At 40.5% G+C, this 15559-nt stretch overlaps 1 protein-coding gene across 1 annotated transcript in view; it reads right to left on the bottom strand.

The window, feature by feature from the left end:
- ush2a (Usher syndrome 2A (autosomal recessive, mild)) overlaps positions 1–15559 on the bottom strand; it is a 138023-nt gene that overhangs the window by 112062 nt on the left and 10402 nt on the right. The window contains 7 exon segments of the mRNA XM_028402276.1: positions 5008–5101; positions 6733–6945; positions 8094–8308; positions 9572–9761; positions 9923–10024; positions 10708–10771; positions 14166–14301. Coding sequence (XP_028258077.1) covers positions 5008–5101; positions 6733–6945; positions 8094–8308; positions 9572–9761; positions 9923–10024; positions 10708–10771; positions 14166–14301 — 1014 coding nt within the window.

Here is a 15559-nt window from a genome sequence, read left to right as displayed (position 1 = left end):
ATGTGTGACACATGCAGACCTGCACTGGGCCTATTATGTATGACACACAAAGGAAGAGGGAAGGCAGGGGGAGGGAGGGGGAGGGGTAGAGTGCAGATAAAATAGGAAGGGGGGGGCTCCTATTTTGTATATAAGAGAGAAGGAGGGGAAGTAGAGGAAATGCACAAACCTTTTAAATATCAGAACAGGATAGTCATAAAAAACAATGCTCAGATGAGGATGTTGTGAAAAAACTATGGGATCATGACTACATGACTACATGTGACTACAATATGACACATGGCTGGCCCATATGTCATATTGTAGTATGTTGTATTGTAGCTGGGACACATGGCCAACAAACCTCCATACCTTTTACAGAGAAGAAGGATCCCAGCATTGAATAAGCTGTGTGGAAGGGGCTACTGATATGCACTGTGCATCACTGAGACCCAACCAATGAAATCCTTAAAGCATAAAAATGTGTAAATCCTTTAATGAATTACTTTCACTGGTAGAATAAGGCCAAACATTTGTCCTCACATATGGTATATCTGGATGTATATGTCGTCAAATGTTGTGCCCAATAGGCAAGATGCAATACGCACATGAGCAGAAGGGGGCAGTGTGGGGGACAGGGACGATGTGAATGGCAGTAAGCATCAGAAGCTAAGGTCATGAGATGCGTGTGTCATGAGGTGTCTGACATGTCCAAGATAGTTTGCCTGTCAAGACAAATTCTTCACAAAACAATAACAACATGAGTTATATTTTTAGAATAGATATTAGTGTGCCCTCTAGCGCGATCCAAAACTTAAGTGAGTTAATTAATAAATGTCAAGTAATAAAGGTCTCTGTGCTCTAACATGGCAGGAACGGACCTCAGTCATGTTTTAAAACTATTAAAACTGGAACGGTGTTACATACTGTATGTAAACACAAACCGTGGGGATGCATATTTGTATTTTTATGTATGTGTGTATGAGTTCAGCATTCAGAGCAATGCTCACTGTTAGCTGATTATTAGCTGAATCTAATGAAGATTCTCTGGAGACCTGATGAATACACACACATATACAAACACACACACAAGCACAGGAGACAAAAAGAAACAAGCTTGTAGACTTAAACACACACAGCGGGTGTCCTGTGGGACATGTAATACCACAGCAGCATGGAGCTGCTCATCTGTCTGCCATGCTGTTTGGCCTCAAGTCTATCTGTTGTCATACCAACAGTAACATCCTGCCTCTGCGTTTGTCCTTGCTTCTTTTCTAGTCCTGCCCATCTGTCTTTGTTTGCTTGCCCGTCTATCTGCAGCTCTCTGCCCCAAAGAGTTTCACGTATCAAAGGTACTTTTTCTTTCTGCACTTGGAACAGGAAGCTTCTCCCTACATTTCACTCTCCACCTCATCCATTGGGAATGAGTGCAAGAGCAAGATGTAGTAAGTTCTCTCCCTCTTTCATTCCTCTTCTGTCTCCTCTACCTCTGCGTATCCTCCATCTTCTCACCCTTCCTTATTCTTTACCGTCCAGTCTTTCTCAAAAACAAATCACTCTGTACATCTCCTTCTGCTTTCCACCTCTCCCCTTCCTCTGCCGTCCCCCAACTGCTTGTTCTCATAGCTGCGTTGAGTATGTGAGCAGGAAATATTACCATACCAAATGAAAGGGAAAGGATTTTTTCTTTCTTCTCTTTTCTTTTCATTCAACATTGCGTTACCTTCCCTCTCTCCCAGCCTGCTAATTAGTCGAGGGACTGGTGTTTGGGAGCTAAAAGAAGAGCACACGTTCATTCTCTTCCTCATACAAAAGATTTTGATGCCACTCCATCATCTGCACACAGTACCAGCAGTAAAAAAAAAAGTAGAGCGCATAAGTGAGAGTTTATGTGGTTTTAATTCTATTGCTTTCTTTCTTCATTATACTGTCATATGATAAATATGAGCAACAGAAAATAAGTAAAAATGTACTCATTTTCTAAAGTTTAAAAAAAAATAACAGGGAAGCCAAATATCAGAGTGTATATGTGTGCACAAATGTGTGTGTTTGGAGTGTGAAGCAGAGAAAAGGATAACATCTTATTTTCACTCTGAATGTTTCGACAAAACCTGCTGAGTGAGGAGACTACCCTAATGGATATGTGGACATTCAGATGGGCTGTCATAAGCAACTGTGTGTGTGCATGTTTGTGTGTGTGTGTAAATCTGCTGGGACAACTCATCTTATCCTAAATGCCATGACCAATTTCACGCTCTCACTGGAAAGGTCATGGCACAGGCCTGTGTATGTGTGAGCATGTTTACGTGTACCCGCCCATGTTGTGCGTATCTGACTTAACCCTGTTAACCCCGTTTGCAGGTGAAAATCTGCTGCTGAGGCAGACTTGGGGAACTCAGATCCTGGAAAATGCCACTTAACGTCACTAGCCATCAATATCTATCACATACGCAGATGCACAATTTATAGTATATGTATGAATGCCAAAATTATTTTTCACAATTTGCAGTATGTTGGTGAATATCTCCAGGCAGTGTGTTCATATTTCAAGGTTTAATATTATAATTTTTGCAGCTTTTGGGATGGCATCAACATTTGGGATGACATACATAATAAGGTAGAGTCAAAAATGCAACTGTGTCACAACATGGATAAGCAAGCTGTAAAAGCTGTGAGGCAACATGTGTGCCACATCATAACAGCAAGTGACGAGGAAATACTCATAGGCCACTCCTTCATAGGCCATTATACTTCACAAAGGTAGTGGAGACTTTTGCATGGGACTAAATTTAAATAAATCTCAAAGTATAGGGTTCTGAACCATTAAATGACAAAGACATGGCACAACTGAAAATGTGTGATGTACAGTATATGATATTGCTTTCAGACATGACGGAATCCATCAGTTGTGGAGAGACGTACAGAGACAGAGTGACAGAATGAGAGATCAAGTCTGACACAGAGTGCACATAAGAAAGAATCAAAAGATAGAATGAGAAAGTGGGTGAGTGTGTGTGTCCGTTTGTGCCCCTGTGATTAGCTGTGTGTGCGTCTGTGTGTGAGAGAGGGGGAGACAGGGAGAGTGTGTGTCTTCTAAGGCCCCTGTTGATCATCTTGACACATGTCTGAGCATTTCTGTCACTTTAATGTCACTGTGGAAATTCTGCAGATTAGTACAACATCCGTCATGGTGCTAGGCCGATCCAAGTCAACAGAACGCATGCAATATTAAACGCTAATATTCCCCACAGCCTTTTATGCTCCAATATTACAGAGACAGAAGAAAGGTCCTGAATATTCACTCAGAGATATGACATGGACAGGTTTAGGAGAAAAGTGCACACGCGCACACACACACACAAAAGGAGGTCCGTGTAGACACATGCACATATTACACACTATGTTCTTCACAGAAGCGCAGCTAGAGATTAATTTACATAAAACATATCCATTTCACTGATTTCCATTGCATCTCCTCAACACAAAAGAACTAATGTATGTACGAGAGTTGGAAAGAAACAGCTTGGGAGGATGGATCGACCTGAGACAGTAAGAAAAAATGAGAAAGAAACATGAGAAACGGAGTCAAAGAGGAATGAATTAAATACTTAAAAAGTGAGGCAATAAAGAATGAGGGGGAGTAGAGAAAACGGCTGAGTGAAATGAAGCAAAAGACAAACAGAGAAAGAAAGAGAGCTGATTAGAGATGCATGCTGAGGGAATGTCATTGTTCTAGTCGATTTGAGACATTATTTAAACTGAGACCCAAGAGAGAAAGACAGAGTAGAGAGAGAGAGAGGGTGATCGACAAACAGAGGAGGATGGAGGCGGGACAGGGACCTAGAGAGAGAAGAAAGACAAATGTAGTGAATGAAAAGAAAAATAAAACGCAAGAAAAAAAGAGGAACAGAAATGTTTTTCCCCCACGTTTGCCTGAAGGATGACATCTGACAATGTTCAGTTTTATAGGTGTGTCTGTGTGTGTAGATGCACTTTTATGACTACTTTTATTTTAGTCACAAACACTATTCAATGCATGGGTACACGTAGGATTGTTTTAGTTGGGAGTAAAGTAAGAGAAGCAATTGAACAGCTGCTAGCTGACAGCACTGCATCTTCACTGATGTACTCTAAAACACACACACACACACAGACTAATGCACAGACACCAGTGTATGAATGATACATAACTGGTGAATAATGCAGGCTGTCCTGCACTACAGTGAGGTGAAGCAGTCATACTGAACACTTCAGTGCTGACCAAGGGAAGGCTTCTGTGGAGGTGATGTCTACGATTACCTGGCAAGCTGTATTAGCTTTGTTGCAAGCAACTGTCTGGTCAAAAGGTGGTGATTTCAATCAAAGTAGTCATTCTGTACCATTCCATGAATACTTATGTCACTGTGCATCCATGGTGGAAACTAGACGTTTGAGATACCTGAAGTACTCTTAAGTAAATGTCCAAATGATCCACAATTAAAATGAAAGATCCAAGAAAAATTTAAAGAAATGTAGTTTCTCATCTTTTTCCTTCTCCTCTATATAAATAAACATACACAGTACATGAACTCTTAGTTACAATTGATGTCTATGAACTATGATGACTATGAATTGTGTTTCAGTCATTTCTTCCATCTGTTCACTTACCTGTTTTAGGCTTTGTCAGAAAATCTTCACTGATAACAAACAGTGTGTGTGGTGCGTGTGTGTGTGTTTGTGCACACATAATTTATTAAAGAGGTCCTCTTGTCGTTAAGAGGAAAAGCTCTTAATTAAGACCAGGAGTAAATTTTCCCCTGGGGAACGTCTCTGTGCTGACTATGTGTGCATGTACATGAGTGTGTTTCTATGTTCGACATGATGCGTACCATCCAGTGCTGTTTATCTGGATTTAATAAAGGTATTGATCATTGGGAATAGAAACCTGTAATGAATATGTTAAAATTAAACAGGAGAAACCTGAGTGTGTGAGGTCCACAGATGCACTTATAAACAAGGTTAACAGTTGTTTGTGTGTCTGTTACTCACATTGTTTCCCTGTGTGTGGCTCTCAGGCAGACAGAGGCAGCGATATGGTGTCACACTGGTGTCACAGAGGTCTGCATGGCCGTGACACTCACATCTGCCCCGGTGAAAGAAACAAGAAGAGCAAGAGAACGACAATGCACAATGAATGAGTTAGATTTAGATGTAATTACTCATATTCGTATTTTGTATGTTACTGTAGATGTTAATAATAATAAAAAGGAATAATAGTAAAAAGGAATAGTAACATTATAAAATATAACACTCTCTTCCTCTAGGCTTTTGTTAAGACACCTTCATCCCTCATCCATGAAACAGCAGCAGTGGCACTGGAAAGTTCCCATTCAACATTTATAAATGCCATCCTGAGAATTATCAGAGCAACATAACAGGTAGCAGACAGCTCTCTTTCTCTCTCTCTCTCACACACACACACACAAAGAGCACAGTCATTTAATTATTCATTTAGATATTCAGTTTCTCTTTTTCATTCTTCCTTCTGTGTATCCTTTCACCTCTTGTTCTCTTGATGCCACTTCCTGTTACAAGCTGCTGATATTATTATTCTTATATTTCTGATACATTTGAGTGCAGTAACTCTGTTTTGTGAGGCCTATAAAGCTTCATGGCATTTAGAAGATTATTAATCCATTCAAACAAATCACCAAAAAAATAACTTCTGCAAAAAAAACTTAAGACATTTTTTCTAATATGCTGTTTAATAACACAATATGTGTGATAAAGTATAAAGATGAGTCTGTGGGTTTAAACCACCTGTGAGTGGATAAAGAAAATGACATTAACAAAGGTTAAGAGCAAACTCCTGGCCAGTTCACTACAGGTCACTTTACTACAGAGGGCTACATCACAGCTCTTATTAATTAAGAAAAAAAACTGCTGCTACCCAAGAAATCCGGCACCCTACACCTTCCCATGATGCAGAAGGAGCTCAGTAAGCCCATGCCTTAAAAGTAAATGATAGGTAAATAAAAAAGTATGGCTGATGAATCTATCATTATCAGATAATATTACAAACTGCTATATCACTATAATCATTTCTGTAAATATAGGACAAACAATTCTCAAGAGAGACAGATGTACACAAACACACATGTGCCTATTTGCAAGTTTACAAAGGACAAACAGAGGAGAGAGAAAGACAGACAGACGCAGAATGAAAGAGAAAGGCAGAGACGGCGGGCAGTGAGGAATCCACAGATGACATTTCAACAGCTCTAAATCTCTGTTTCTCCTACTTCACTGTAACAAGCTACTAATTAAAACAGCTTAGAGGGAGGGGGAGGGAGAGAAAGAGTTAGAGATGATTGCCTCCTGCATAATCCTATAATTACCACAGTCATGAAAAAGAGTCACTCTGTCAGTCTAATGAAGAGATGTGTTCACAATTATTCTCAGAAAGCTCAGCTGAAATTCAACAGTCTGTGTCAAACTACTTTTTCTTTCTTTCTTTTTTGCCAAATCAGCCCTGAAAATATGGTTAAGTGTTTCTTTTAACCAATTATGGCACTTACATCAATTTGGTAAGACACAAGAGCAGGCGTTAAAGAAAAGTAGAAATATGTATCTAATGGTGGTTCCTGTGAACACAGCAATATGTCAGGACACTTACAGCATATACATACACTTTGAGTGGTCTGTATCCTTCCTTACCACAGATTTACAGATCCAGATTGTGAGTAACTTTAATACAAACCGTGAACTCTTTACCTGCCGCTGATGGTGATCTCATTGATGGTTAAGTATCTGTGCCGCTGGTTCACCCCAGCTGCTCCAGTGTGGTATTGTCCTCTCACATGTATCCTGACCTGTGAAGCTTGTACCATCTCCTGCAGGGCAGGAGTGTTGTAGAAGTCATTATAACCAGGCCGCTGTGCGGTCAGCAGGCTGAATGTGACGTTACCTCCGGAGAATGGCACATCACTGGTTCAAAGGAAAACAAACATGTTAGTATGAAGTGGCCAAAACAAAAACGTCACTTCTCTTATCTTTAAAGGAAACACTAATGCTGTCATAATGGTGTTGACATATCTAATCTAATTAACTTTTTAGAGTAGGGCTACACTAATAAAACCTGTATAAACAATGTATAAGTTAGTCATATGTACGGTAATAAGAAATTGCAGAAATGTTACACTAAGTCTGAGAAGTCATAAACAGCAACACTCAGAGAGTACACATGATGTAAATATAACTTGAAAAAACTCGTGTGTGGCCAAACCCTCCACTGAACTCAGTGACAGTATGTTCTGCAACACTAAATAAACCTATAAAAACCACAAATCATTAATACTGAAGATGAAATAAAGTGTTCTTTTTTGAACTAGTCAGCCAGCAAGTGTGTTAATATGTCACCATTTTGAGCTTCACTTGCTCTCATGCCAATTTAACTACATCAGTGCCAGGAATGGTTGTGTGTGATATCATTTGTCAGTCAAGTGAAAAATAAGCAATGACTACATAATCTGTGATCTATTCATACCTGTTCTATCTAGTGCCAACCAAACCCTTGATACAGGCAGTGGTGCCAAGACTTAGCGTGTATGAGACTGAGTGTGTATGTTAGACTATGTTCCAAGTCCAGTGCTGTATCTAGTGCCAGCTGAGAGCCTGTTACCGGTCATGTGCCAACACAGCGCTGTAGGTGGTTTGCTTTAGAAATCTAGTTACAGTGAGGGAGCCAGTGTGTGTGTGTTACCTGTATGTGTAAGGAGGGTGCATATCTGGTTTCCTTTGATTTCTTTTGACACAGTTTGTTGTGCATGCAGTGCATTTGTATGTGTGTGTATATGTCCTTCTTAAGTATTGCCAGCAATTTTCCGGGTAACCTCCTCTGCTTAGAGGAGGTCATCACCATCCAAGAGCAAACTATAACACCATGTGGTCCTACCCTGTAGGTTTCACATCTTCATCTTTTCAGCACGTAGATTAATTCACATTTTATTTCAGATAATCAATCTGTGACCTTTCTCAGACTAATAACAGTCTGAATGTAACTAAATGCGTGTTTGCTAGCTAATAAAAGGACCCCAACAATCACTCAATATGAACAATGCTGACATTCTTCCTACCTGGGCAGCTGCAGACAGTTGACAGAGTCTGGTCTTCGTAAAGGCCCGTTGTTTTGCATTTCAAATACAGTGCAGTTTCTTGCCATATACTGCCAATTCAACCAGGGCTGCTCTGTGGTGGTGCCATCCTCAGGTTCTGTGAGATCACGCTTCCGTCTCTGGATCAGAACTGACTCAGGCAAGAGGCCGCCAAACTGAACTATAACATAGAATACCTGGAGAGGCAGGGGTTTAAAATTAATCAAATTAATCGATAAAAATATTTGCTCAATTTGCCAATGTTGCTGTGACATAAAAAACCTTCTCCTTTTATAAAATTGATAAAAATGTATGGTTTTAGCTAAAACAGACACATTCACACAGAATTAGTTTCCTGTCACACAAACCTTTTGCGCCTGCTGTCTGTGTGTAGGTGTGTGTGTCTTAAGCGTTATCTGGCACTACAGTGCAGGCAGGGACTCTGGGTTACACAGCAGGGAGTGCATTAAGCCACCACAGCACAATCCTACACACACAGGCGCACACACAGGCAAACACACATACCCTAAACTTCAGAAAGTGTCTTTTATCTGGGGACTTGAGTTGAGCGACCACATCAGGACAGCTTCCAAAATCCTGCCCACATTCACATACACATTTTTGTGGGAAGAAGGATGAGTCCTTTGACAAGCCCAGTGTTGACAATGCCCAAATCCAGCAATCTCTCCCTTTCTCTCTCCCTCTCTCTCTCTCTCTCTCTCTCTCTCTCTCTCTCTGCGCCAGTGTGTCTCTCACTGAAGTGCTTAGACATAACAGTTCACTATACACACACAGGTGTAAGCTGATACATACTGTAGTGTCTGAATTGTAGCATTTCAATTGCAGACTGCAAATGAGGCATTGGGTTACATTGTAACTACAGGATTGCAGAGGTTGCTGCATTTAATTCTAATAATGTGTAGCGATAATGCCCTGGCTGCATTTTTACCTTCCACAAGACAATGATTTTTTGAGAAACCTTAACCTGTCAATTCCGATGCTTCCTCTTTTTGTACGTATGTTCATATTTACTGCATTTAATCTCATCTTTTATTCTGTAGTTAATAAATATTTTATCGTTTAGTCCAAGCTGTTGTTCTGAGCATTCGTTTGAAAAATGAGAACTGAGGTCACTAAAGCTGAGGACTTACAGCCTCTGATGTGAGATTGATTTAATTGATTCTTTTAATAATATTTTAATAATTTGAAGTATTACAGTCCCAGGCTGAACCCTGAGCGGTGCCCCTTCTAAACAAGTGCAAACTTGTATACAAGTGTAATCACACAACGTGATTATGTTGCCCCCTTTGTGAGGCTACACAAACCTTTGTAAGTGACATTCTTTGCACTATTGTTGATACATTTTAAACCTTGAGACTGAAAAGTTTCATGCTGCAGCATGAAAGCCAACCAGGAGGAACACTGTAATATAGACTGATGACTGATATTAGATGCTTTACCTGGTATTGTCCATTTGCCAAATCCACTTTGATACTGACTCCTTCCTCCAGCTCCTGTGCAGTCATGATCTTGGACAGCCACGTGGTGCCCATGTCCTGGTCATTGATGTAACTGAGCGGGTGAGCGTTAACATTCAGTCTTAAGACTCTGTCATTGGTGGTGTCCTCCACAGCATTGGGAATGCAATATCTGTTATGAGTAATATTAGAGTGTTTTAATAGAACCTATTGCAACTTTACAGACAAACAACAAAATCTTTAAGGTTTAAATGAAACAGTTTAACAAACCACCTATATTCTCTAGGAACTGATATTGTTCATACATATTGCTAACATATGTAGTTACTGTACCTCTCAACTAAAGGGTGTACTCTCGGGTGACTAGGAGGACAGCGACACTCGGACTGGACATGGAGCTCAGGCAGAACTCCCGAGAACAACTCCACTATCTCCCTGTTAAAACAAAACAAAACAATTTTTGCTTTGTCAAAAAGAACTAAACTCACTTGTATTATTTATTAAATATGTGTTCCTTGAATGTGAGGTATTGACTCCCAAAAACACAAAAGTGATGTATCAGGATTTAGTTCAAGTTTAAGATAAAATCTTAAAGAGCGTATTGATGGCCTTTTGACTAAACAATCAGTGCAAAGTGGAAAATCAAAGACAATATTTAAAAACTCCAGTCCACCATCTTGTCTTACTCCAATCTTGATGAGACAAACTTGTAAGCTCCAAATCCTTACTGTGTGCAGTGCTACGTTGGGTAAGAGAAACACTAATTGCCTTGTATTGAATTCCCAGGAAAATCCTCTGGAAGCAGTATGGATCTTAAGATGCAATGATTAGGCTTCTCCTTCTTTCCTCCAAACATCTTTCCCTTTATCACTCCATACAGCTCGGCTTCTCTTGTCTTAATCTTAATGCAGTATCTGTCCATCTCTCCTCATTTCTATCCCCCTTTCCCTATATTCAATCTATATATATAGACTTTTACTTAGTACTGTGTGTAACTCATAGTTTGTTTCCTTATCCCTTCTAACCAGGTTAGTGCTCATTTCCTTTGGTCCTTATGATTCCTCCCTGCATTTCCCTGGTAGCTGCTCATCACCTGTCTCTGTCTCTATCCAACTCACCTGTTGGTCAAAGTGGCAGGATAAAATCTAAAGTCCTGCATCCGCCCAATGAACTGATTAGACCCTGGAGAGATGAAAAGAGAGTAGAAAAGAACATAAAGAAGGTGTTAATGGGTTTGCACTGAAGGCAGTGAGTGAGAGGATTTCACAGTATTTAGTAGATTATCTTATCAGTTTCTAGATACCAGCTAAGTGAGGCAGCCCATAGCTGCTAATAATGGCCAAGTTCATGACACACAACCGAACAGGATCTGCCACACTCTTCATTTATCTCCACTAGAGAGCAGCAAGCCTTCCAAAAGCAAATTTATTGACTTGGATGATGACAGAACAAAACACAGCAACTCTCTCCATATAGACAAAGTGTCACCTTGTCTATAGATGTAATTCATTCAGCCTACTGTCAGCACAGCAAATTTAATATTCAGATATCTACGTATGAAAACACAGAATCTCTAGGCAAGGGAGAAGATTTTGATATGCAAGCATGCAAATAAGCATCCTATGTGCAGACAAGCACCGTCACATTAAACATCTGTCAAGCACATGACACATACAAAGCAAGTGCACTGGTTTTAAACCGTAATGTCCCGTTTACTCAATGCTCACATCTCCAGATTCTACCACCTGCTTCTCCAATACACCAGAAGAAAACATTAGCCAATGCAGAAACAGACGACAGTCAATGAATTTACAGACTCTGTGGTAACATTTTTAAGGTGTGGTAGTCATAAGAGTCTGGTGCTCCTTTTTTCTGACCCTGTATGTTGACGTTAGCTCTCCTCTACTTAGAGAAGATTGAGGCAAGGCGTCTGGACTTGTAGAGTTTTCTAGAAGACGTTTCGCTGCTCATCCAAGCAGCTTCATCAGTTCTAACTGTTTGGTGGGGAAACATGGTTTATATGTGGTTACAGACCTATGTGGGTGGGTCTGGGTAAAACTTAAAAAAAACTTACAAACAATAGCACTAAATGTTTCCATACTTACCTGTGATGTTCTGGCTGACTGGGCCAGGTGTGGCTAATGACTGGCTAACGACTATGAAACTGCCGGAGGGGGACTGGTTGACAGCCCTTTGTTCTTACTGTGAGTATGTGCAAACTTCCTGGGAATGGATGGAATCACTGCATTGTATGTGGTAGAAAGATGATGTCTGAGGCCACCACCTCTGTTAAGGGAAGGTTTTTCCAGCTTAACATAGATGGCTTCCTTGACTCCTCTTTCATACCACCTTTCCTCCCTGTCTAAAATGTGAACGTTGTTGTCCTCAAAGGAGTGTCCTTTGTCTTTTGAGGTGGCTTCTAGAAAACTCTACAAGTCCAGACGCCTTGCCTCAATCTTCTCTACGTATGATGACCTGGATGACTGAGAATCTTCATCAACATCTCTCCTCTACTCTAAACAGTATTTTTAAAATTGCCATGTGACCAAACAGAGTAAAAATAATATACAAAAAGAAAACATTGGCTAGAAGTTTCACACAGCCATTCGGAAGAATTATTTTAGCATAAAAATGGCAACAAAAGAAAAAAATAATACAGAGTTAAAGACATGAGACAATGCATAAAAGCACATGCTCAAGCACTTCAAACATCGAGCACAATGTCCAGACACACATGGAAATACTGGGCTCCACACCAAAGACAAAACACAGAAACCAACATAGGCAGGCCCCCAAAACGTCGCCACACATAACTGTACCTATAGTGTGTAACAAAGTTGGACAGAGTATAAGAGTCCCATGCAGACGATAACGTTGGTCCAAACTGTCTTCCTGTGTCCAACCCACTTCTGTCTAGTTTGACAATAACTCTTAGAAGATGAGTCGTCTCTAAGTCTGGACAGAACCCCTGCCATGCCAAGGTTTGTCTGTGAAAGTGTGTGTTTAGAGGCTTTACCATGTGTATTCCAAAAAGGATCCTACTTTAGAGGAAGTATGTGTGTGTGCATATATGTGTGTATTTGCATTTGAGAGAGGCTTTGGCATGTTTGGACCAACTACAGTATAAGTGTGTGTTTTGGGAGGTGGTGTATGTGAATCTGAAACAGGGAGAGAGAGAGAGTGAGGGAGTGTTATGGGATGTAAGTGTGTTAGATCAGTGTGTGGTTGTGCAGCCTTAGGCTTTGGCTCAGGATTTCTTTAGCGTGTGGAAATGGGATTATGCCTTCCTCTGAAAAGCACTCTCCCTATTGTTACTGGGATGATGCAAGGTATAAGCCTTAATTCTCTCATCGCTGTGCAGAGCTCTCTCTCCTTTTTGTGTGTTTTAGTTTCTGCCATCTGTTTCTCTGCTTTTTTTGTTTTTATGTTGTTAGAACTGATGTCAGTTAATATAGAGTATGCATGGTTTTTGCCTCATTTTTCTTCTCCCTGTGGTCTAGTTACGTACTAGGCCTGTCAAACAGAGGAAGTTTTAGTTGTCCACAGATATCTGTTATTTGTTACAGGTAATACTAACACGCTACTTTGACAGCAACTGTTTGAGTAATAGTAGCAGCTGATTTTTGTTGTGTTGTTGATACAAGGTATACTGCAATTCTTGACCATATTACATGTTGCACTTGGCATCTTTAACCCCTTTCTTGAAGTTTTCTATTAGTAGTTTCCTTTTCCAAAAACATACATGGGTGTTAATCAATGCATCTGATCAGCATTTACATAATCAATTCACTGATCAGAATTCTAGACACAGTTCCCAGATTCAAGAGTCACCCTCTAACACACACACATACACACACTCTCTCTCACTCCCCCAAGCCAATCACTTGCATTGATCACCCCCTCTGATGTGATCTTCAGCTGATCAGATGCTACCTGGTTTAGACTAGGGATCAATGGCTGATAAACGAGAAGAAAAACACTCGTTTATCACCCAGGAGATGAACGGATATCATTTTTCTCTCAATTTCTCTGCTATTGACTCTTAGACGGCTCGCAGGCACCACAAATCAATCACAGATCTGTAGTTGAAGCAGGATAAAGGCTGGAAGGAAAATAAAGGTGAAGCAGTCATTGACACCATATTAAGATATAGAGACACGATAAACTAAAAACTCATTTTTCTTCTCTTGGAGTAAAAAAAAAAAACACGACAATCACTGCTCAGGAGGATAAGGGGGGTGGAGCTAATTGTTAAAAAAAACAGACTGCTGCAGTTTTAAACAGGCTCAGACACTGATAACTAATTGCTGATGTTTCCTTGTACTATTTTAACATAAATATTTTTAAATGTTCACTGTTTTATTGGGGTATTACATCTAAAAATGTAACTGAATTAATAAGGCAAAAAAAAAATCTATGTAAAAAGTGCGAAATCATCAGCCAGATAAACATTAGCTCTGCCCTCGTCTCTGACAGACTGCTGGATGATGAAACATGCATCAATAATTAAGTGCGGTTTCTGATGATGAAAAACTTTTAAAACTATTCCTTTATACATTTACAAACTCGTCTTTACCATTGGAGCTGAGTCCCAGCCACATGGCACCATCCTCGCTGATGTCAGACAGCCTGGTGGTCAGAGGTTGTGTGTCAAACGGTGTCCCGTCCTCCTCAAGGCCATCCAAGAAGAGACTCACACGTCTGTCATGAATCTAGAAATCCACCAGAGATGTAAAAAATATGATCAGATGGCTGCATACTTTAAGTAGTGATTTATATTATTGTTTAACATCAGTGAGTGTCAGGCAAACCTGGCATACTAGTGAAGAATTAAGTCAGCATTTATATCAAACATTACTGGATGCTGCAGCTATAAAGGCCCAACAGTAGGTTATTACTGCAATGCTTAACATCACAAGGTGGTTGCTCTGTGTGTGTATACGTGTGTATCGTTGCATATTTGTGCATGCGTGTTACCACATGTGTGAATTATACATACAGCTAATCTTCCTCCTCATTTCCCCTGTAGCAGAAAGAGCCCGAGGCTAAACTGCCTCAGCTGCAAATTAGCTTTCTGTTTGACCAAAAATCTCTCTCTCCACTTCTTCCCTCTCTCCTTTCCCAATCTGCTGCATGAATATTAAAAACTGCATGGCAGACAACACTGTCAAAGGAAGAGCAGCTCCTTTTCAAACCTGGGCCAAAAGAACGGTGCTTCCATAAGAGGGATACCCTCACCAACACACACATACTCTCCCTTCCACAACAAAAAAAAACTTTAATGTGCCCTGTCCCACTACCTTTGCTGCAATCTCCAAATCCAGTGTTTGGGAAACACTCTGTGGGACCACTGATAAACGTGACTCTCCCTGTCTTACTAGAGTTAGCTTCTCCTGCCTCATCTCTCTCGTCTGCCTTCCTCTCTTGTCCTCCTTACTTTGTCCTTTCTCTTCTCCATGAGGTCATTTGGTTTCTTCACCTTTTCCTGTTTTTAAGTTTCCTCACCTCATTTTCATTTTCTCCCTATTTTTCACAACGATTTTTACTTTCTCTGCTTTTTCAGTTGATGACTTCCTCCTCTCATCTCCCATCCTGTCTCCTTCCCTCATGTTTATCTTGCCCTGTCGCTCTCACTTGTTGTCAGCTCTTTAGGGAAGTTGAAAAGGTGTGAGGAGGGAAATAAGTCCAAGTCAAAAAACGCCTTTAGGGGATGAAGGCAGGCCCCGACAAGTGTCTGCCTCTCAGAGGATAGTTAAGACGCCCAGACAGACACTTTCATGATGGCTGATTGAAGACTGGCAAGCGCATGAGAGCACAAGAGACTGCGGGAGAGAATAAGAGCTAGGAAAAAAAAAAAGAAAGAGAAAAAGAGAGACAGGAGGGAGAAAAAGAAAAGTCAGAGAGCGGGTGTAGGAGAGGCAGTTAGAAGAAGGGCCCTCTTTAGGAATCTCTAAGCCAGAGCTGTGTGGC

Source organism: Parambassis ranga, chromosome 3 (assembly GCF_900634625.1).
Source record: "Parambassis ranga chromosome 3, fParRan2.1, whole genome shotgun sequence".
NCBI classification, from domain to species: Eukaryota; Metazoa; Chordata; class Actinopteri; family Ambassidae; genus Parambassis; species Parambassis ranga.
This window is presented reverse-complemented; position numbering and strand designations above follow the sequence as displayed.